This window comes from Falco naumanni, chromosome 1 (genome assembly GCF_017639655.2).
Source record: "Falco naumanni isolate bFalNau1 chromosome 1, bFalNau1.pat, whole genome shotgun sequence".
NCBI classification, from domain to species: Eukaryota; Metazoa; Chordata; class Aves; order Falconiformes; family Falconidae; genus Falco; species Falco naumanni.
Window position 1 is genome coordinate 59,592,074 of NC_054054.1, and position 23,505 is coordinate 59,615,578.

A 23,505-nucleotide genomic window follows, 5' to 3' on the forward strand; every position below is an offset into this window, starting at 1 on the left:
GCAGGAGTTTTAAAATTCATCAGCTCACACTAAAGCACAATAACTAGAACTCTTTTCTTGGTCTTGAGGGCACTTGCTTTTCTAATGAATTTCTAAATGAAATATCAATAACAGTGAGGGCTAGTGATGACAAAGAGGTTGAAATTCTTGGGTGGTGTACCATCTCTTTGGAAGCGCTGATGTAAAAATGAAGATCCTCAAGACAGTGGTTTTTAGCAAGCACTACTTACAAAGGTTGTACTCACCTGCATGCTTATGATGTCAGCTAGCTGTCCTAACAAGACAGTAGTATTCAACTAATAGAAAAATTAATGGGCAAAAAGAGATTTGTGTGAGTTGGGTCATATCTTGTAATTGGACAAGAACCAAAGCCAACAACTAAAGGAGACTGTGGCACTTCTTTCTCCTGGTGGCAGCAGCCTGCTAGCTCAGCTGTATAAGTATACATAACCTGGGGCTGAAGTTACACAAGAGGTAAAAGTGGCACTTCCTCTTCCCATCCCTACCCAACACTACACTTGGTCTTGGCTCTGAGCTGTAATCAATCTGACAAGTTCATTAGCTCCCTGGCTACCCCAGCACCATGGTGAGATGGACAACTGCAGCCAGGGATTTGTTTTATGGGTTTCCCCCCGCCCCCACCTGCATCACTGTGTGGTATTGCTGTCACTGCACAGCCCTTCCTCTTGCAGTGAAAAGTAGTAACAGACAATGGTTTGAGCATTATACCTGGAATATTCTGTACTGTCTTTAGTTACATTTCTCAGACTACTTGCACCCTGATTATACTAAACTAACTTGTAAAGTTGTGCCGGTTTATGCTGGGCATGAGCATGCTAAGTGCTTTAGTTGCCATAGAGATGGTCATTCTTCAGCTTCTGGCTGGGGTGGGTTGTCTGGGGGTGGGTTTTGTGCAGCTTGTGCTGAACTCTCAGATGCAAACCCTTGCTTGAGCTGTTGCCTTGCAAAGAAGTACTACAATGCAGCAGCTAGCATTAACAGTGCACGGCTGTGATCAGCAGGTAAAACCTACCAAGTCTATCATACCTGCAGGGACTCCATATAGTTGTCCTAAAGGCTGAAGTGCTGCGTATCAGCTGTTTAGCTGGAAGTTTTACAAAGCTTTTGCTATGAAATGAAAATACTTCCCCTTGGTTCAGCATTCCGACTATTACACTGATGCAATAACTTGAGAATTTCTTCAGCCAGAAATTGCTCTTGTAGCACTTGCTTTTTTTTTGTTCAATTTTAAAATCTATCCCAACAACTTCTTAAATAAGAAGTGCTTTTACCTTCACAAAAACTATTACACAGAGGGGTTACTGAAATTTATTTCCATTTTTAAAATTGAGTTGGGATACCTGTAATGAAAGTCTTAATTGTTAAGGACCTGATGTGAAACCTAGGACCCTGGTTTAGATCATTTCCTAATCGGCAGTTACTGGCTTAACAGTACATATTCTTGCAAGGTGTCAGCAAGGAGCTATTTAGACTTGGCAGAGGAAGGTACTGAGGGCAGGACTTGTTTTACATCCTACACTGCCTCAGGTACAGGTGAGTGGCATCTGGTGTTCACCCTTTATAACATCATTTCCTTTTCAAAAAAAGCCAACTCCAAACACCCATTCTGTAAAAATGAGGGGAAAACCAGCCCTGGCTCCCACTGATTTGTCCTCCGTCTGCAGTTCAAAGGTTAAGGCACTTCTTCAGGACCCTGAAGGTAAGGTTTTAATATCCTGTGCCTGTGGAGAATTGTGAGAAGTGAATTGAAGGCCTAGGAGAGGTTGTGAACTAGATTTCTTGGGGATGGCATTAAGGCACTCCCTGGTTTTGAAGCCTTTCTTTTTGGAAGCAATTGAAGTATTTTGTTCCCAAAGAAAAAAATCATGACTTCTCTCGCACCAGAGTAGGCATTTGAACCTCTTGTCACACACAGCCCCAGTGATTTCAGCAATGCAACTTAATTATGAAATAACCGTCAGAAATCTTGAACCATGATTCAAAATAAAATCAGACGTGCCTGTTCCGCTGTATTTGGATCACATTGCAGTAGGCATCTCATACACATTTTTAGAGCACGCTTTCCTGTTCTAAACTTTTAGCTTACATGTGAGAGTGCTCAACTTCTGGGCTTAGACAAAAATAAGGTAAGAATTGTTTGAACAATCAAGACTTGTTTCAAGGTATGTAGGAGAACTTTTAATGTTTCATAGCAGGTTGATTAAAAAAAAAAAAAACAACAAACCAAAACCCCACAAACCCTGCATTTCCTGCAAAGCTTAAGTACCTCTAAAACTGGGTTGCAGTCCCGGTTCCCAAGTCCTTATTCTATTTCAGATCTTGAGTGTGAGGGACCTAAAGCCACTTACACATCTGCTGTTGTGCTTTTGTAGAAGCATTTTAGATCTTGACAGGGTAGAAGAGCCTCTTATGCATGAAAGCTTCATCAGGATACACGAAGTCAGTGTTCCTGCCAGGATCTAAAGTGTACCTATGCACTCAAAACCTAAACCCCACTCTATGTACTAGAACAGTCACCCAGGTTCTGTTGGGGGAAAGGGGCCAAACTGTTCCTTTACTTCTTAGAACTTTAACCACCACAGGCATGTGGAGATCTGTAGGAAGGAAAGATCTCAATTTCCCCTTTTTCCCCACCACTGTCTCAATTTGTTTCCTTAAATAACTGCAGGAGGGGTCAGACCACAGCAATACTGCAGCTCCCTCTGGAGCTTTGGGTTCCTCCCTCAGAGGTCTTGTAGCAGGCCTTACGCAGATACTGATACTTTTTTTTGGTATGGAAAACAATGACTATGAAGTATCAGTTCAGCTAGACTGGGAGCTTTCTGAAGGACTTGGTTCCTGAAGAGTATGTGCCAAGTGTAAAGAAGATCTTAGACTTGGAGAAGACAGAAGATTTGTTGTTCCCCGTGAAAGGTAAAATTCAAAACTTAAAGAAGGAATTAAGATGTATGTGCATGGAACCTACTGAAAGAACTAAGGATAACAGCTTTTCTTCTCTCCCCTCCTGATGACAGATTTCATCAACAGTAGGAGGATATCCTGATAGAAAAATAGTGCAGCAAACAAGTTGCCAAAAGCTCAACAGATGCTTGAGAATATCAAACATCAAGTTCGAGTCTTTTTCAAGGATAGAGCTTTTCACAGAAAAGAACAGGTTGTCTTTCATAGGAACTCGGAGCTTCCAAGATAGATACCGAGATTTCCTCCAGCAAGGGGCAGCCGGCTGAAACGTCTGATAAACAGCCCTGATACATTGGCATAGGGAAGAGGATGGGCTGCGGCAGCCCCAGCAAGGAGCCCTCAGTAAGAACTAAGCACAGTCTAGTGCAAGGCTGGGGGACGGTGACAGGAACACACAGAAAATGGAAAAAGATAAAACCTCCAAACCGCCACCACCCTACAGCAGCACCAGGGAGAAGCCACCCCACTCTGCCAAGCACCTTGTATAGCTCTTTACGCTGATAAAAACATTCGTAGCTGGCAGATCGGAAAGCTCTTGAGAACGCAAAGAACAACGCTCACCAATTAGATGGTATAATTAAGGAGTTTCAGACGCCAAGCTTGAGAATTTCTATTTGGATTGGAAAGCGACTGTATTTGTCTTAATTTAGCACAACTCCCTGTCCCCAGTTTCCCATTACATCATTTCCCTTTTCTAACACACTTGGACATCTAGCGAATGGCCAGCTTCCTAGCTAGTACAGATTCATATTTAGTCTGCTTTAAAAATAATTTCCAACATAGGACATTCTTCTATTTACTTACCAGAGAAAACAAAACCCCTCAGCTAGAAATATAAAGACTTTTTTATCAACTTCTTTCTCACTAACATTCAAGCCTCTTTGTCCCAGAGAGCCTGCCACATCCTTGCAGGCGCTCCCGACTGCATTTCAGCTACATCACTGGTACTATCACTACTGCGAATTGCCCATGGTGAAATCCTGCTATTGGCTTTCTCTTGTAAAAGCACTTGCAGTCATGAGCACCCAGGAAAGTATAACTTCACCAAACTTAAGGCTCAAAACTCAGTAGACTCTTTATTTTGCTTTGTTTTGGTAAAGGCTTTAGAATAACTTACATCCTAGCATTAAACATACTGTGGCTTTATTTATGCACGTAAATGAGAGGGCAATAGGCAGATTTCAGCGTGATACCAAGTGGCAATGGATACAATAATACTTAAAGTGGTATCTCATGTCTACTCACTAATGGAACCACCTTCTTCCATTAGAAATCCAGTTGTAGATAGACAGGTTTCTGCAGTCAGACAGTACTGAAAGAGCAGCACCTCAGGCTTGGTCAGGTGCAGCCAGACAGTTATGGTTTGTCTACTGCTCCTGAAGATGTGCTCAAAGCCAAAGTTTCAACCATTTACCTTGCACTGTAAGACTCCCTTGTGCTGTCTTTCAGAAGAATGTTGTGTGGATCAGCTCTACCGTGTCTCACTTGTATTCAATGCGAATGAGGCTGTAGTAAAATTTCAGTATGTGGCCAGGTACTTACCCCACCACACACACACACTCTGAGACAGAGCTCAAAAGGAACGGGTTTGATAATTTATAGAACCAAAGGGATAAGTGTACTGTCCTTCCAAGTCTTGTAAAGCCCCTAGCAACATTTGAATCTGGCCTAGTCTTTCAGGGGTTTCAGAGCAAATGTTTCTCCCTAGTAACGTTCTAGCATCCCTTCAAGCTTCACAGCCACCTGCACCAACATATCTTACAGCCATCCTTGCATATTGTCCTTAAAGAAAGTTAGGCCCACAGAGAAACAGTTTGCTAGAATGAATGTTACAGATGAAGCCAGTTAAATAAACAAACAAACAAAAAAATCAAGTTAGATGGAGAAACACAAAGTTGCTGTTTCACACCAAGAAAACAAATTTCTGAACCTAAAGTCTGTTAGTTCTCACTTCAGGCACCAAGTTGTTAGAAGAAATGATGATTGGTAAGAGTAATTTAAAGTAAAAAGACTAGAGGTGAGTATTAATCATGAATTAAGAATTTCAGTGAGATCTTTGGCCACAATTTAGCAGAATGGGAAGAGGTCCTTGCCAGAAAAATTTGAAAACTACCTATCAGTTCTGGGCAGATACTTCTCCGTACAGTGACTTCAATCCCTCATGTTGAGGTTTACAACTTTCTTATATTAACATACACACACATCCAATTTATTGTATAGCTATTTACAGACCACCAGTCTTTTGAGACACATCTAGTTTTGTTCTTACACATGAAGAACATGTCTATGTCAACTTGTCAATCATATGATCAAACAGGGAAGGTGCAACCCTGTAAACAAGGTGTCCCCACACTAACTTGGGATAGCTCTTGCTGGCTGGTCCAGGGGTGCTGCCTGGTGAAGGAGTCATCCTTACATCATAACGGAGAACAGGAGAGGCTGACAATGTTCTTGACTGTTGCTCATCATCAGGTAAGAATTATCAACAGTTGTACCTTGCCTACATAGCAAGCGAGCTTTCCCCCTTTCCCTTTCACTCATGCCTAGATTGCTCACATTCCACTCAGGCTTAATTACATTGTCAACTTTATTATAATAATAAGTTGATCAAACTTGGTCCTTAGCCTGTTGCTGTTTTATTGTTTGATAGCTAAAGAACCCTCTTGCTGTGTGACATGGGGCAGTGGGAGGAATCAAAAGAATAAGTGAGTGCTCCCCAAATTCAAAACCCTGTGTAAAGTACAGCACGGTATCTCTCCAAGGTACTTACTGACAGGTCTGTGCCAACATTCAGGCAAGCCTGTTCTGCCCCATTCTAACTGCACAAAGTGACAAAATCTGGTCCACAAAACAACCATTTGAAAGAATTCCAACCTGAAAATCCTCTTAAAAATCTTTCCTCCCCATTCTCAATTTCATAGCATTCCCAACAGCACCTACAATGACCACGTTTGCGGAATAATTACTGAAGAGTAGTACTTACAATCAGTCTAGATGCAACATGTGTTAATCACAGTAACTTTGCTTTTTTTGCTGTTTCTTTGTAATGAATTTTTCTTGCGAAAGCATCTGATTAGCAAGCCTGTGAAATACCTAACAGTTCTGCAAGAACAGTTTCCCGCAATTTAAGTTTTGTGAAATGCAGACTTCATACCTGAAACTACCTTAATTTAAACAAAGTAGATACAAAAGCAGAACACCAGCAAAAACCCCATCTGGCCAATAATGAGCCTGATTATGTCCAATACCAATTATGTCACAAAGTGCTGGCAACCTTGATGTAGGTTAAACAGCAGCTTCTGGATTTACTTGAGAATCCAGAATAGAAGCACATGGAAAACAAAAGTGATCTTTAGTTTCTGATAAAGTTAAAAATATTACAAACGTTTAGCTTTTATTGAAAATTAAATATATTAGCAAAAGCAAGATTTAAGAAATATTTTACAAATGATTTACATACAAGAAAGCCAGTATCAGACATATTCACAAATATGCAAACCTTTAATTACAAAAAGTACCTATTGGCAGCATGATGCTAACCTTGCCACTGCAGTGTGCTCTACTATTGATATGAATAAGGCATAGAACTCACATTTGCACCAACTTAAAAAGTTCAAATAAAACTTTAAGCTTTTAAATCCTGGATACACAGTCCCCAAACACACACACACACACTCTCTAAGATTTCTTCTTCTAAGCTCTATAAACTAAGTGTGTGCTCTGGAAGAACAGCCAGCCTGAAAAGCCCAGTAGAAATTTAACCGGTACTAGCATTTAGTTTTCAGTTTCCTCTTTAACATGTACAGGCCTAGGTATGTAAACCATATTCACAGTTTAAGTATTTTTAGACAGAAGTACCTTTTTTTTTTTTTGCATTTGTTCCTTAAAATTGGCTCTCACTTCAGCATACAGTTCATATTGTCAACTGTTTCGTGATACATATATTTACAAGATAACTTAAAATTCTGTGCCATGTTCATGGTCAAGATAATTCAACAAGAGTAGTAATGTTCAACAGTGACATTCAATACTACTTTTCAAATATTTGTGCAAACAGCAAAAGAACAGTTGTACGAGGCAAACATTTGCAAAACCTTTAATACCTCCTCAATGTTGTAAACTTGGACTGTCAGCCTAAGTCCTATACTTCCCACAGCTTTAAAAAGTCAGTGGCTAAAATTATCAAGTCTCAAAAAAGGTTCTCTTCTACATAGTGCAAATTGTAATGTAGATAACGTGAAAAACATATCTAGCTGGATTGACTTTGTGCAATCGTCAGTGGTCTTCTCTCATAGTTGAAGAAAATGTGCATTCAAAGAACCACATGGTTCAGGAAGTCAGGAGGGTGGGGAGGAGAGAGAAAAAGCAGTTCCACTACACTTCTCAAACCAGTGCTAGATGTGCAAAGGCAGCAAAAATTCCAGCTGCTACTACAACCAGAACAGAGTAACTTTTCAGGAAGACCCAGGTGGTTAGTCACTTGGACTGGTCTCTAGAAAAATATGTGAGTATATGTTGGATTTTTATCAGACGGTCTTTTAAAGACATCATGGAGAGAACTGACAGCTGATATCTGGGGTCTACTGGGAGAACAGCTAGAAGCCACCAACACCAAGCAGGACCATTGGGCATTGCCTAAAAACAAAAGATAAGTTGGTTACCCATAACCAATGCAGTATAGTTGACTAACATGAAGACATTAAAAGACAAAGTGGTCAATGACAAAGACTAGTTTAAAGTTTGATACTAACTAGAGAATTCCACATCCGTGAGATCAGATGGGTTCTGAAGGGATCTCTTCTGATCCCTCCCCAGCTGAGAAGTCAAAGTATACTTAAACTAAGCTTGATAAAGCAATTATTTTTAAGACAACAAAGGAAGCTCATAGCTTCCTTGGGAAAAGATTGCTAAGTATAGGACAATCACCTAATAACAAACCTCCCTGATAAAAACCGAATCCATTATCTGTCATGCTGTTCTTAAGGCTTGAGTATTCTTGAAGCCTAATGTTTTCATTACAATTGTCTTGTTACATTTGAAGGGCTCCTCCATCACCTCCCAATTCCACTCCCTTCTCATTACTTCCTAGACAGAGCATGACTACTGAACTAGTTTCTTCTAGGTTGATAAAACATACTATGGAGCTTTTTCCTGTATTTTATTCAATTCTTTACATTAAGCCTTAGATGTTAAGCCCAGAACTAGACATAACACTCCTCAGCAGAGGTCCTATGACTGCAGAGAAGATTAATTACCTCAAATGACTTGCAAAAATATTACTGGTAGTGGTACGCTGAAGGATGACTTTCTCTCCCCTTGCATCTGTAACACACTGTTGACACATTTGTCTTCTATCATAAATCTCAGGTACATACTCACAGTGTTGCTGACCTGCTAGTTACCCTGGTTTTGCACACTTACTCATCTTTCCTAGTACATTGTTTTAAGTCTTTTTTTTTTTTATTCAGTTGTTCTAAAATCACTTCTGAATTCATGCACTGGCCTCCACAGCATCTACAGTCCCCCCTGACTGGTTTATATAGTCTCATAAAAGTATCTAGCAGACGGGTGAGGGACAGGCTCTTTCAAGACCCCACTTAATATATAATTCCACTTTGAAATCCAAATCTTAGGTATTTTTAAATGCTACTTTTCTCCAGCCTCCATTCTCTCAGGATCTCATCAACCTTCATTAGTTGTTTACAATAATCATTAAAATAGATTGCTGCAGCTAGTTTCTTAAGAAACATTCATCAAATCCTACCAGCTGCAGCAGTTTATGGCACTAACTCAGAAAGGAGGAAAGTGTTGTGATTACCTCTTTGCCGAAGATTACTGCCTGCACGTGTCACAGGGAAGAAAATACAGGGTTTTTTCCATTTGAATTCTAACAGCTTTACATAAACCAACAGTTCAAAATGCTACTGGAACTTAAAGTGTTCTCAGTTTAGTAGTTTTATCTCCACAGCAGCATATCATCCTTCCCTGCAAAACTGCTGAACAGTGACAGAATTGCCTTTTGTGGCTCATTATAACAGAAAACAAGATACAAGATTTACTGCCTACGAAGCTGGGGAAAAAAGCTAGTTTTTTTCTTTTAATGTTTAGTAGTCATTAACAGAGGGTTTATTTTGAAAAATAAGCACCTAATAGTTGATACTAAATGATGTCTCACCTGTATATTTTCCTCCCTGTCAGGCATTGGCCCAAAATGCTGAAGAATTTGAGTGCGAAATTTGTTTCTTAAGTTTTGGAACCAACTGCAGGCCTGATTGTAAACAAAATTGTGAAGTTCTCTCAGTTTCTTTAGTTCTTCTTCATCAGCAACCTATAGGAGGAATGATAATATCATTAGAGATAAAGAAACAATTAAGGTGTTTAAACTAAAATTGAGAAACATTCAACTATATTTAAATATATTTCTTGCATTCTCCTAAACCTTGATTGCTAATGACTGAATAGTAAAGAAGTCCTGTGATATTTTTAAAAGTTAGTTTCAAACTATTGTTCAAACAAAACCCATAGGATTTCTTTGTTGCTTTATAATAATAAAAAAATTAAGCTAGCTTCCATTTCTTTCGCGTGCTGGCACTGAATCTTCCACTGGTCCACGGACCTAAAAATTTGAAACAGAGCTCTCAAGAACAAACGAAGCAAAAATCTGCAGGCGTTAACACTAGTAAGTATTTAGACAGAATTCTGGATACCTTAACATCTTCCAAATATTCAATGTCTGCAGTGCAATAACCATCTTTCATCCCTCTCCGTAAAACTCTAAATCTCTTTCCACCAACTGTATCGACAACAGACCGTCCATCAGGTAGAAAATGAACGTTCCTAATTTGCAGCATGCAACCATAATCTGCAAAACTAGAAAAAAGACCTTGTCAGTAACGCAATTATATAGCTCTGAAAAAACACTTCTTAGATTAAAAAAAAAAAAAAGACATAAGAGATGACATGCTTAGAATTAGGATGTAAACCTACCTGTTTTGAGAATCACTTATACACATCCCAAACTGTTTAGTTCCAGTTTCCATACTTCTGCGAATCATTAGTCGGTATCTTGGCTCAAACACATGTAGAGGGCAAGGCACAGTAGGATATGCCATAGTGCAAACAAACATTGGAACATTCTTGGTCAAGCTTCAAGAGAACATCAAAAGCAATACGTGACTTAAATATTTAAGCACTGAGCTATGCCAAGACAATAAATTTTTTCAGTATGTTTGCTGTATTTGAGTGGTGCACTCTTTTCAAAGTTTAATAATAAGTACATTGTAATAACTTTCATAAATAACAAAAACATACTAACAGTGACTGAATACCTATGTACTAGTTTGAATACATCCTGGACAGTAAGCCTCATAGTTATCTAGTTCGTAGTATCTAGTCAGCGAATGAAGGCCTTTGTTTTGAGGACAGGGGTGTTAGTTACATTTTTCCTTTTTGTTTTAGTTTGAGCTATACAAGCCATTATGCCCTCAGAACCACAGTTTTCCTGGAACTAAAAAGATGTAGCAGTAACTAGTAACTACATAGTAGCCATGTCACCACTTAGATTATTTTGAGTGATGGACTCCAGATCACAAGATGCAACCCAGGGTGTAATTTCTACCTTGCAATATGCCTCAGCACACCTAATTGAAAAATACCATATTTTTTTCATGATATCTTATCAAGTATGTACAGTTGATAATTGATACAAACAAGTTAGCATTAAAACATTACCAGCTATTTAATTTTAACACCTTTCAGACTATAAAACATAATTCTAATGTATGGATTCGGTTACATAAGTTGCATGAGCTACTGGTTTAAATAGTTTTCCAATATTCATGTCTACAATACACAATGCTTTATATATCGGAAGGAAGTCTACTAGAGGTAAACATCAAGATTACAACAAAATCCAAATGATTTATTTTCATCACACCTATCTATCATTATAAATTAACATCTATCCTGAACTGCTTTGAAAGAAATTCAAGTATCCCAGACTCTGCAGCCAACTCAAGAGGACAATTCCATTCACAGCAGTGAAGTGAAAACTGAAGCTTCACGACAGTGCATGCAGAAAGAGAAACAGAAGGGCAAACATATTCTGTAGAGGACTTAAGAGCCTCACATTGCTACTATCAAACTGTCATTTTTTTATTTCCACAGTAGCTAAAAAAAAAAAATTAATTTTCTGAAATACATAAGACCCCAAATTAACAAGACTTTATACTCCTTCTTGCATCTATAATATGCCATTATTAATAATCACCAAAACAATAAAACACTTCTAAAAAGGATTTCCATACTGCTTGCATACATACATAGACCTCTCAAGTTTTCTAGATAAAAGACAGCAAACTTACTTTGAGTGTTCAGCAGTTTCTTCTGCATGAATTCTTTTTCTCTCACACAATTCATCAGACAGATACTTCATTATTAATTCCTCCAGCAGTTCTGTGATGCTATATTTTCTGCTTGCAAGGTACTGTTAGGCAATTGAAAAAAATATTTTAGGGTTTTTTTTTCATATATATTAACAAGAGGCTTGAGAAAATGCAGCTTTTATTTAAAACCATAACATATGAAATGTGGCATGAATTGAACATATGAAACCTACAGCTCTGAAGTTCTTATGTTTCATTGCTTAACAGCTCACATTACTGTAATATTTGAAAATTAGATTCTCTACTTTAATTCTTAGTGTCTGACAATTCAAGTGTCTAACTTAGTTTGTACTTCTATGCTTACCAGAGACAGAATTGATTTCCTAGGTTATACAGCCATACAAATACGAAAACCAAAGTTTAAAAAGACTTAGGATTTAATTACATCAATGAAGTAGATGGTCACAGAAACATAAAACCTCTAAGACCCTGAGGCAAGCCTAATCAACTTGTATTGACAAAGTTTGTCTCAGGTTTTTCCTTTCTAGCAGGGATCCGTAACACAACTGAATCCAAGTTGCAGGGTTTAAGTGAAACAGCCTTTAAAATGATACAGTATTTGTATTTGTGAACTCTACAGAGAAACAGTACCTCTTTCAAACTCTCCTTACAGAGTGGACACTGAGGAGCATGATCTAAACACCGTTCCAAGCAACCTTTGCAAAACGTATGTCCACAAGGAGTTGTCACTGGCTCAAAGAATAGTCTGAAACAAAGTTATTAGAAGTTAGATGCCATGGCAAGTGTGTTTTGTTAAAAAGTCAGCGATCAAACTCTTTAATTTTTAAGACTAGTTATACTATAACAAAGAAGAGAAAAATTAATCCCATATCTCCTTATTTTACTTTTAATCCTATACTGCAGTTCGTTTCAATTCAACACTACACATTTTTCGTTTTCTGATGAATCTGGACATACTTCAACACTCTAAATACCTAAACATTTATCCCAATGTATAAAGATTTTGGTTGCACTACATAGAGATTCAGAATACCCAAAATTAAGTGATTCTTTGAGGAGCTAAGTTGTTTTAATAGAAGCATCATACACTAGTAGCAGAACTATGGACAGTTTAGTATACATAATATGTTTTAAGGTATTTATTCTGAAAACCAAGACAGTAAGAGCTTTCAAATACATCAGCTACATTTAAGTAGACTAACATGCTGAAGTATCTACATGTCCTAGACAAGTATGTGGTTCACAAGCAATGCTTCTAAGCATTACCCTTCCCAAAATAAAAAGTTTAATAGTTCTATTGACTGAAGAAAACCTGTAACATTTAACCACAAAAGATCCTGTCCTTTTAAAGTTACTGGTTAGCAATGCCAAGCTTAATTTAAAAAGCAAGCTGATTAAAATAATGCTGTATTATATTCCACTATAGCAAGTGACACATTTAAATAAGCAGGGATAGAGGAAGGCTGAAAAGTATTGACTCATACCAGAACTCATCACAACCTATATGTACCTGAGTTTATATGTGTAGCAGATATGGGGCCAAACATCTATAATGGAAATACTGAATCAAGGAGAAAATCTTACCTCATACATAGAGAGCACTCAAAATCTGATACATCAATCAGATCCCCTGGAATTGTTCCAAAAACCAGTGTCATGTCCCTTTTTGTACTTTCTAAGGAAACATAAGACAAAATAGTCCTTCAAAAAAAGGTGCAAGTCAGTAAACACTTTACATTTCAATGTAAGTGACTGTTTACCTCCTTGCTTTTTGTGTTTGTTTCTTCCATCTTCACACACAACTGTATCCTGTTCTGAAAAGGAAAGCTTTCTTTTCAACAAAGCACCTTTTTCTTGGCCAGAAAGAAGGGGTTCAGAAGACACTCTCTTTAAGCCATCTTCCTTGGCAAGGTCTTTTGTTGAGTTAAGAGCATGGGCAGACTGTGTGCGATTTAAGCTTCCACTAACAGGCTCCAGTACATCTGATCCTTCTAAACTCTAATGGTAAGATGAACGAAAGTGTAGTTAGAGTAACACAAATCTAAGTATGCAAGATGTGAACATGCAAAGATATACAAGTCAAACTGACACCCATAGTTAGTTCATTAGTTAACTAAAGAAATTTAATAAGACAGTACTCAAATTTGCTTAGCATTAACAAATTACAAGTCTTCACCTGCTTCAAAGAGAACAAAACTTGTATTTCTCTTTATTTTGAAGTCACTAAAATAAAATCTCAGCACCTTCTAATAAGTAGTTCACTGGAATGAGGAGTCTAACTCTCCAAATGAAAATACATTACTTTCAAATCACAATTCTTTTCTTCCAATTTAGCTAATTACAGAAAGTCAGCATTTAGGCTGGAAAGTATGACAAATAAGGATATCAGAACACCTGATGTTTGCATATCGGGCAAGGAGGAAACTTATCCTATAGTTTTTTTACCTGCTCAGGACAAAGCTGTAAGTTACAGTAAGACTCGGTCACCTCAGAACTAAGTATAAAAGGTTTATTTCGAGTATGCGGTGAATTCCAAGCAGATTCCTTCAGACTCTCTCCTAACTTCTCTGGTGACAGCACATCACACAATGTCTAGAAAACAAACAGCTAAATGTTCATAATAATGAAAAAGGATATAGACATAGCTCCATTATAAAACTACATACCAAAAATAAGAATTTAATCTATATGGAGTTATCCTCAAAACCAGAGCTTTATTTAAGCAGTAACTGAGAAAGAATGATTGAAAACAAGTTTACATAGCTGTATTACTAAAAATAAATTTATCCAGAAATCTTTACTACAAATGAGTGAGCTCTTCAGATAGACATTATCAATTCAATATCATGCATCAACAAAATTTTTCAATGTAATTTTTACTATCAAAGAAAAACTGTTGTGCTCTGGGCACAGAAGAGTACAACTTGCTGCCTGCTTTCCAGTTTTCTAGATTTTCATTTAATAACTTCAAAAGCCTATGTACTTATAAACATGTGCTTAAAAGGTGTACATTAGGGCTATCTCTTCAACATAGTATGATATACCTTGAAAATAAATAATCTGCCACCTGAACCTTCTCTGTATGTATTGAAGATTTTTACATGCTTAAAGCCTACCATAATGGGAGTTTTATAAAAGAATCACATCAGAGAGAGTAATCCAGTTTCAAAACCAAAATTACCCTTTCTACTTCTAGCTTGGCTGGAAGAAAGTCCTCGTCAAGGGCTAAGCACTGTAGAAACAGTTGTAAGGCATCACCTACAAAGCCAGAGTCTTGCAGCACTTTTCCTTTCCGGAAGTAGACCTGAAAAACAGATACCATGAAGACATTTCTATCAAGTACGCAGAACTGCAGTATTCATCTTGCAGGCACTACAACAGAATTAGAACCCTCCATGACAAGAAGAATGTAGCTCCTCAACAAACTTCAGCTGTGCACAGTGTGGATGACCTACATGCCTTGTCTAACATACATTCCCTACAGTGTTTGAAAAGAGTCATGGGGCAGTCTGGTGTTAGTCTCCTTCCGGTTAACTTGCTTTGCCTTACATGCTTAGCGCTGAATACACAAAAAGCCTTAATTTCCCTCTTCTGTGACCCTTTGGAGGGGAAGAAGAGTGACAGGAAATGCAAATTATTACTTAACCTCATACAACGGCTTACCAGACACCTTTTTTGCCCTCTGTTTCATTAAAAGCCTTACGGTTCCAGCCTGCAGGAGAAGGGTAGCTAGAAAGAAAACAATCCACACGACCATGTATCCCTTATATACATCTTAATCTATATTTTTTAAAACAAAACAATAAACTTCTGGAAATCCTTCCTCCAACTATATTTTATTCTTGAATACTGGACAACAGCTAGGAAAAAAAAAATAATCTGTGCACTGTTTTTCCTGAAAGGGGAGGGGGGAAGAGAGGGGAAAAAAAAGACTACTAAATTTTCCTGAATCTACCTATAATTATATTACGTTGGAACTAAGAAGTCCCTTACTCAATTTATGTCAGTTTTAAAAAGTTGTATTTGCACTAACATAAGTCCAAGTTAGACAAAAAAAGTTTTCTAACAAAAGTTAGATAAAACAACAATACCTACTTGTAGATGAGATTTTGGATAATGACCCAGAAACTGAAATTAAGAACAAACAAAAAAAAACCCCCCAGAGCACAGTTTCTACAGAACAACTGCCAGTATTAACAGCAGGATCTGTTAAACAAGGCTGTCAGATAAGAGTATGCATCATCTTTGATGGATTTGGGCAGTTTCATTAAGATGTATTCTGAAGAAGGAAAGTATGCTAATCCTCCTACCAAGCTCAGTTAAGTAAGGTTTCTTTCCAAGCATACAGAAAAAAAGTAGACAGTACTACCAATGCTGAAAAGCATAAAGCAGGATGCTCCCTGAATATGCAGTAGCTGTGGAACTGCTGAACACAGGAGATACCAAAACAGCAGCAGTTACCTCCCCTTGTGTGGCAAGACCTTGCTGCTCCTGCTGTGCTCAGAATTTAGACAGTGCTGCAGTCTCTTACAGTTATGCAGTGCCTTACAATTCTGAAAGCCAGTGACTCCCCAGCTGCCTGCGCTATTTGCAAAGCTCAGTTCCCACTGGGTTTCTTTGAGCTTTTCAGCAAAAGAATAGCAGTATCCCTCTCAACAAAAAGTAAGAAATAAACAAAACAAACCCCAGCTGTCACAGGTTACATCACCATAAACTATCCCAACTCTAAGTATGTTTGTCAATCAACTCCAACCTGCTGTACTCATCAGTAACCGGTAACTATAAGTAACTATTTTAAGATACCATTCAGCATTTTGCATGTGTTACAAGATGATGTTTAAGGTAGCTGACCTAGGTTCTTAACTTGATGCAAGTATAATTTAGAGTTCATTAATTTTAATAGATAAACACAGATTTTGAAAAATGAAGAGTTCATATCAACTCACCTCTGGCCAATTTGGCATTTTAGAAATAACAAAATTTAGATCTTCTATGGCTGTTTTATATTCTTGGAGGCCAACATATGACTCAGCACGGTAAATTCTTAGCATCAAGTCACTGGAATCTGAAGACAAAGTAACATTTTTAACAATTCAGAAATTTGTAATTTTTAATTAGATATGCTTTCATAGTGATATTTCATAAACACACTTTCTTGTACAATACTTTCAAAATTACTGGAGTACATTCTCCCCTGCCCCCCAGTGTTCGGTTATTAAAAGTGGCAGTAATTCCAGGCTCATGTCTTTCAAGCCAAAGATCAAATTTTGGACCCTCTAATGTATTGCAGCAACAATAAAATATATTTTAAAGGATCTATCACTGAGGTCAACAGAATAAAATATTGCTCAGTACTACTGTACAACAAAAAATGAGGACTAAGTAGACTAGCTTTATATTACACTCATTCAAACCCACAGAAATCTGGGAATTCAATGCACATATTAAAAAGTCTAAATATTACAAAGTTTGCTTTCAAACATTTCAGTTTTTCTTTAGGCTGTCATTTGTTTTTATAATGCCCAACCTCTTCCAACTATGGCTGGAGACACACATGCCACTTTCACAATGGCATCCATCTGGTAAGTACCAGAATTAGGCTTTATCACCATGTGGTCTGAAAAGTGATAGCCAGTACCAGAAAGCCTTTAATACCAGCTGGCAGCCCTGTTGTAAGGAGTCGCACTAGTGGAACTTCTGCAATGGGAAAACATTAGTATGTGTTCAGTAAAGACAAATTCTCATGTCCATACAGCATTTTGCACTTTTAGTAAAGCAACCTCTAAATGGGAAGCACACTCATCTCCATGCCACTAAAACTACAGTTTTCATAACACAACTTACTGTAGTTATTGTTTGGAAAAAATGCCAGCACGCTGCTTTGTTCTTGATTTTTTTTAAAGAAAAACATCCTTGTTTTTCATTGAATGAGATAAGTCAAACATCGGTCTACTGTAAATGATACTAAAATTAAATTGTTCTTTAAGTATATTCCAACAAGGTTTTCTTGGAAGGGGATAATTTCAATTCAATATTCTATCTTGGCCTATTCTAAATGTCTAGTTTAAATTTTCATGTTTTCCAACGTGAGCTTGTTTTACATTTAAAAGCCAAACTGGTCAATATTCCCATGTATTCCAACATATTGCTTTATATTTAGATCCACAATGCTACATGTGAAAAAAACTTAAGGGAAAAGAGAGGGTTAAGAAAATCAAACCTCAGGGAAGATTTCACAGTTGAAACCGAAGCATCTTTCTGATATGAGTTGTCTTTCGAGTTGACTATTTCCCTTCAAATACAAATATTCCCAAACCTGGTTCGTTTGGTTTTTATTTTATTTTAGATATAATAAAATGTTTGCATTAACAGAAGTTTGGGAAACTGTCTTTGTCTGACTTAAATACTAGTTATACAAGCAGAACAACTCTGAAGCCTGCTTTCCTGTGGCTTTGTGTTTTGTGATCCTGTAGCCTAGTAAGGCAGGAGCTTAGATCACACTCTTCAGACCATTTTTTCTATTGTATTTGAGTCTTTGTTGCCCAGCAGAGTTAGTACCAAACCAAATTCTCTTCTTGAAAGGCAGCAGTAAGTGCAGGTCTTTGTACTCTGATAAGCTACCTATTTGCACACAGAGGGAGCTCATCTTTTTTAGACTTTCAAGCATATAACACGACCAGAGGAACTCTCAGACTTCTTTCCTGGGGGAGGATGAAGGGTAGTTTGAATATAAAAATGTAAGTTCAAGTCTACAGCAGGTAGACATTTTGTCCATTTCTTTTTCAAACAGAAAAGCATAATTCCAACTGAACTGGTACAAAAGGCTAAACCAAGGAGTTTAATTGGGACCCCAATTCCGCTGCTGAACACACACAAATGCTGCCAATTAATGATTAATGCATGTAAAAAATTGGGTCTCAATATTTGCAAGACCAAAGGTGGCAGGTCACAAGTGCTGGATCAATGAGATGAGGCCAATTTTGTGAGGTCCAACAAGGAGAAGTGCCAGGTTCTACACTTGGGTCACAACAACCCCACACAACACCACAGGCTTGGGGAAGAGCAGCTGGAAAGCTGCCTGGAGGAAAAGGACCTGGGGATGTCGGTCAACGACCAGCTGAACATGAGCCAGCCATGTGCCCAGGTGGCCACGAAGGCCAACAGCATCCTGGCTTGTACCAGAAATGGTGTGGCCAGCAGGACAAGGGCAGTGATCGTCCCCCTGTGCTCAGCGCTGGTGAGGCCGCACCTCGAACACTGTGTTCGATTTTGGGGCCCTTATGACAAGACAGACACTGAGGTGCTGGAGCATGTCCAGAGAAGGGGAACGAAGCTGGTGAAGGGTCTGGAGCACAAGTCCTATGAGGAGCGGCTGAGGGAACCAGGGGGTGTTTAGTCTGAAGAAAAGGAGACTGAGGGGAGACATTATTGCTCTCTACAGCTCCCTGAGAGGAGGCTGTATCAAGGTCAGTGTAGGTCTCTTCTCCCAAATAACAAGCAACAGGACAAGAGGAAATGGCCTCAAGTTGCACCAGGGGAGGTTTAGATTGGATATTAGAAAAAAGTGCTCCACTGGAAGGGCTATCAAGCATTGGAACAGGCTGCCCAGGGATGTGGTTGAGTCACCATCCCTGGAGGTATTTAAAAAGATGTGTAGATGTGGTGCTTAGGGATGTGGTTTAGTGGTGTACTTGACAGTGCCAGGATAACAGCTGGACTTGATCTTAAAGGTCTTTTCCAACCTAAATGATCTATGATTCTATCTACATCTATACATTCAATTTTGTAGCTATAATTTCTTTGTTTTGTAATTGTGAAAACATCATTTTGCAATATTTCAGCATATATTTTAACATTTACCACCTAAAGGGAAGATGCAAAACTATTTCAGATCCTTATACCAAAGACTAAACAGAGCAGAAATCTGTGCTTGAATTTTCAATTTCAGTAATCCAATATATTGTAAATACTGAAATCACTCACTTCTAGCATACCCAAGGACAAATGATTTTAATGAAAAAGACACCAGGTACTTTCAGTGCAGAACTGTGTGTACCAGTTATTACACTAACAGGAAAGTATACAAAAGTGTACACACAAAAACCCACTCATTATGTGTTCTTTTTTTTATATTCCAAAGCATATGCTCCTGACTACTGTCGTCATTAACATATTGATAAATGGACCACCTCTGATCTGATCCTGCATGCTTTTTATATGGTTCTTAACAATATACAGAATTCTTCAAAATAAAAAGACATGCACATCACAACCACTGTGCAGAGAAAACTTTAGGACACAGTATTTAATACATGACTACAGAGTCACCACAATGATCAGGGGTTGGAACACACAACCCACAAGAAGAGGCTGAGAGAACTGGGCTTGTTTAGTGGAAAACAATTCCCAGAGGCCTTGGGAGAACCCAACAGCCTTCCAGAATCCAAGAAGAGGCTACCTAGAAGACTCTTTACTGAAGTGCATGGGGGGAAAGACCAGATACAATGGTTATAAACTGAAAAAAGGATAGTTCAGACTAGAAATAAGAAGACAATTTCTCACTATGAGAATAGTGAACCTTTGAGCAGGTTGCCCAGACAGGCTGTGAAATTTTCATCCTTGTAGGTTTTTATCATCCAGCTGGACAAAACCTTAAGCAAACTGCTCTGGCCTCAGTGTTTATTCTGCTTTGAACAGGAGATTGATTGGTCAACAGACCTCCTGAGGCCCACTCCAGCAGGAATGAGTCTGTGATTCAGACCAAACTCAAGCCTATTAGCTGTGTGTTTCAGGACACTTGATTAAAGACAAGCTGCACTTACATTTTAATCCAATAGACTTCCTTTAACTAACCTATTCCATTTCTACCTCTGCAAGGAATATACTAACCATATTTTTGAAAATACACTAACCACGTTTTTCAAAAGTCACTTTTGTACCATGGCAAATACTTCTCTTTCAGATGTTTCAAGAAATGTAAGAAAGTTACAAAAAGATGCCATTTGAGTAAAGGTTTAGTGCCTTACTTAGGACATCAGATTTATTTTTATCATAATTTTTTATTTTTCTATTTGCATTAAGAAGAATCAGAGATGAACTAGCAATGAGGAAACATTGAAACAGAACATGAAAGATTTTAAACATGAACACATTTCTAATGCTATGTTTTTTCATCTCTAATTGTTTTCAAGATTCATGTTCTGTAGGAAGATAGTAAGTGTACCAGCAGCTATTAATTAGCTCTCTATTGGCCTGAAATCACCTTCCATTTGTAGTTGTGAGCCTACAGCTCTAAATTCACATTTAACATGTCTGCATTCTGATTCATGAAGTTCTTCAGTACTTTACCAGAATACTTGGAATATCGATAGTTCTTCAGTAGGACTGGAGACACAGGAAATAGCTGTACAAAGGATCTTAAACTGAGCTTCTAGCACATAATTGCAGCACATGTACTGAATTTGAATAATAAAATTTGAGATAAGCATCACAGCTGGTAACTACTTTCAAATTTTAAACCTGTTCTAAAGCCAGAATTTAAGCTATAGCTTCACAAAAAAAGGAATCCAAGTTCTTTCCCCATAGATACCTAAATCATATTGCCAAATCTATAAAATAAGGATTAACTAGACTCTAGAATTAATTTTCTCTTTTATTCTTTCAAAACAATCTTGAAACACAAAACAGGTCACCTGTTTGTGTGATCAGTATGTGATGAATAATAGATGACAGTTTGTATCCTGAAGGCCACTGATTTTTGACTCCATTTCTTTTGTGACCTGTATGAGTCAATGCTGTACTTCAGAACACACAAAGAAGAAAGGTCTGTTCCATACAGTTCCAAGGTTCAAAACAGCATCACCACTTTCTCAAGTCACATCTATGCCATATCCTGCATTTTGGAAACACCTTGGCAAATAACGTAGAATTGAAGGCCACAACTGAACCTCTTGAAATTAGATTGTAAAAAGGCATATAAAATATATCTGAGATTTAATCCCACCTACACTGAAAACAGTTTATTCTGGAACTAGATCTAATGAATCTCCACAGAACAGATTGGAAGGATTAGTCTTATGCAAGCTTTTGGTATTTTCTCCGCTACAGACAACTATACATACGTAATACACTTAAATCTGTAAAAATATTAATTCCTAAATTTTTGAACAGAAATAAAACGGCACAAATGAAAACAGAACCCCACAAGTCACCCACAGGTGTCAAAATCCAGTCGAACAAAAAACAACAAAGGAACCTGGCACTGGATCCATCTAGGTGTATCCGTCACGCAAATCTGACTCGCTCTCTCTCTACAAAGACTAAACTGAAAAACTGACCGTCTCTCATGTGTCCATGGTACCGGTACCAGACATACCGCTGGCAACCGATATAGGCGAGCCTAAAAGCCTGCCTCTACCTCCCATCTTTGCACCCTCTCTCAACACTGTATTATAAAACTTCAACCACACCCACCTATGATGTCACTGCCATTACACAACCTGTCCCCCTCCGTGCCTGCCTGCTTATGCAACTGGGCCCGGCCTGCTGGGAATTGTCTTGGTGACACTTAAGACTGAAAATAGGTCTCTCTCAGGAAACAAGGTTAAACAGAGTAACAGAATTTCTCTGGTCCGCGCACAGCGGTTATCAAATACAAACCCGAACAAAGCCGCAAACTCTCCCGTGAGCACGTCCCACGAAAGTACGCGGGGGAAGGAAAAAAAAAAATAAAGCAAAACGTGAAAGAAGCCGATGCTGGCGCCCCTCCGTGTCTCTGAGGCGCGCCCCACGACCGGGCTTGAGGCTCAGCCGAAGTGCGAACAGCTTCGCGTCCCGTAACCGGTCCCTCCGCTCCGCCAGACTGGGGGGAGGTTCCCTGAAGCCTCTCAAACTCGAAAAAAAAACTTTCGATGTTCTTTACCGGTCGGTTTCGCTCGCCGCCAGCCCCCGAGCAGGGAGCGGGGCCGAGGGGCCGGCGGGGAGCGTACACCCGCCGGCTCCGCCACACCGCCACCCCCCAGCCCACCGCCGGCTCGCTACGGTCCCGCCGGGGCAGGGGCGGAGAGCGAGGCGGGAGCCTGCGGCTCAGGCCCGGGGGACCGGTGGAGAACAGCCTGCCCCCTCCAGCCTTACCTGCTCGCAGAGCTTGGCCGGCGGCGCCCAGAGCCTCTCGGAAGCGGCCCTGGGCCAGTAGCTCCTCCAGCCGGCTCCCGGTCCTCGCCCGCTCGCACTCGTCCGGGAACCACTTCTCCGCCAGCTGGTTGAGGACGACGCTGGTCCGCAGCGGGGCAGGGGCCGTGCTGGTGCCCCCCGACGGCAGTAGCCAGTCCCGGCAGCGGCGGCAGCGGGCCCGCAGCTCCCTCCGGAGACAGCGGCGGCAGTAGGTGTGCCCGCACGGGACGGTGACCGGCTCGCTCAGGAACCTGCCGCAGCCGCAGCAGCGCAGCGGCCCCTCGGCCGCGCCCCCGCCCTCGGCCCCGCGGTCCCGGCTCCGGCCCAGCCCCTGCCGCAGGCGGTAGTTCAGCACCAGGCAGTCCACCAGGGTCCCGAGGCGCTGAGGTCCGGCGAGGGGGCCGAGACACAGCGACGCCAAGGACGCGCCCACCACTTCCTTCAGGCGGTTCCCGGGCACCGGCCTCTCGCCCAGCCGCGGTAGCGGCTCCCGCTCCCCATCCGCCTCCTCGCCCGGGCTCCCGCTGCCGCCCGGCTCCGGCGACGCCTCCGAGCTCACGGCCACAGGAGAGAACGCCATCGGCTGCCCGGCTCCGGCAAGGGGGTGTGGCGCTCCGGCTCCGGCCGCCGGGCTCGGCTCCGCGCACGACGCTGAGGCACTGACGGCGCGGGGCGGAGGAGGAGGAAGCAAGGCACCCTCGCGGGGGGGGGGACGGGACGGGGGGAGACTGTCACGTGCGCGCCTCTGCGCGCGCGACCCGGGGCCACGGTCCCCCGCCCTGCCAGGAGACGGCGGCGCGCGCCCAGCACTGCCCCCCGTTCAAACCGCTCCGCCGCGCGCCCTCACCCCGCCGGCTTACATAAAGCGCTACGTCACCTGACCGCCGGCCGGGCCGGCCATTGGCGGCGGCCGACGCCACGAGGGGGCGGGGTGGAAGGGGGCGGG

General features: G+C 40.3%; 1 protein-coding gene across 1 annotated transcript; it reads right to left on the minus strand.

Moving 5' to 3' along the window:
• Positions 1-6,464: 6,464 nt before the first annotated feature.
• On the minus strand, positions 6,465-23,371 carry LONRF1 (LON peptidase N-terminal domain and ring finger 1). Its single transcript, XM_040596279.1, has 12 exons — positions 22,521-23,371; positions 16,334-16,452; positions 14,569-14,691; positions 13,833-13,979; positions 13,148-13,385; positions 12,972-13,062; positions 12,018-12,132; positions 11,346-11,467; positions 9,970-10,128; positions 9,690-9,852; positions 9,158-9,310; positions 6,465-7,617 (listed from the first exon to the last, which is right to left on the minus strand). Exons 1-12 carry the CDS (start codon positions 23,137-23,139, stop codon positions 7,459-7,461), a joined length of 2,208 nt encoding a protein of 735 aa, XP_040452213.1. The 5' UTR covers positions 23,140-23,371; the 3' UTR covers positions 6,465-7,458.
• Between the last annotated feature and the right edge of the window lie 134 nt (positions 23,372-23,505).

What these genes read in the sequence shown, in the direction of transcription:
- LONRF1 (XM_040596279.1), bottom strand. Translation starts at nt 23,139, where the DNA reads ATGGCGTTCTCTCCTGTGGCCGTGAGCTCGGAGGCGTCGCCGGAGCCG. An exon ending in GTAAGGAGAGTTTGAAAGAG is followed by an intron (nt 11,468 to 12,017) that starts GTACTGTTTCTC and finishes ATTGCCTAACAG; the next exon opens with TACCTTGCAAGCAGAAAATA. An exon ending in GAAACTGCTGAACACTCAAA is followed by an intron (nt 10,129 to 11,345) that starts GTAAGTTTGCTG and finishes GTTCTCTTGAAG; the next exon opens with CTTGACCAAGAATGTTCCAA.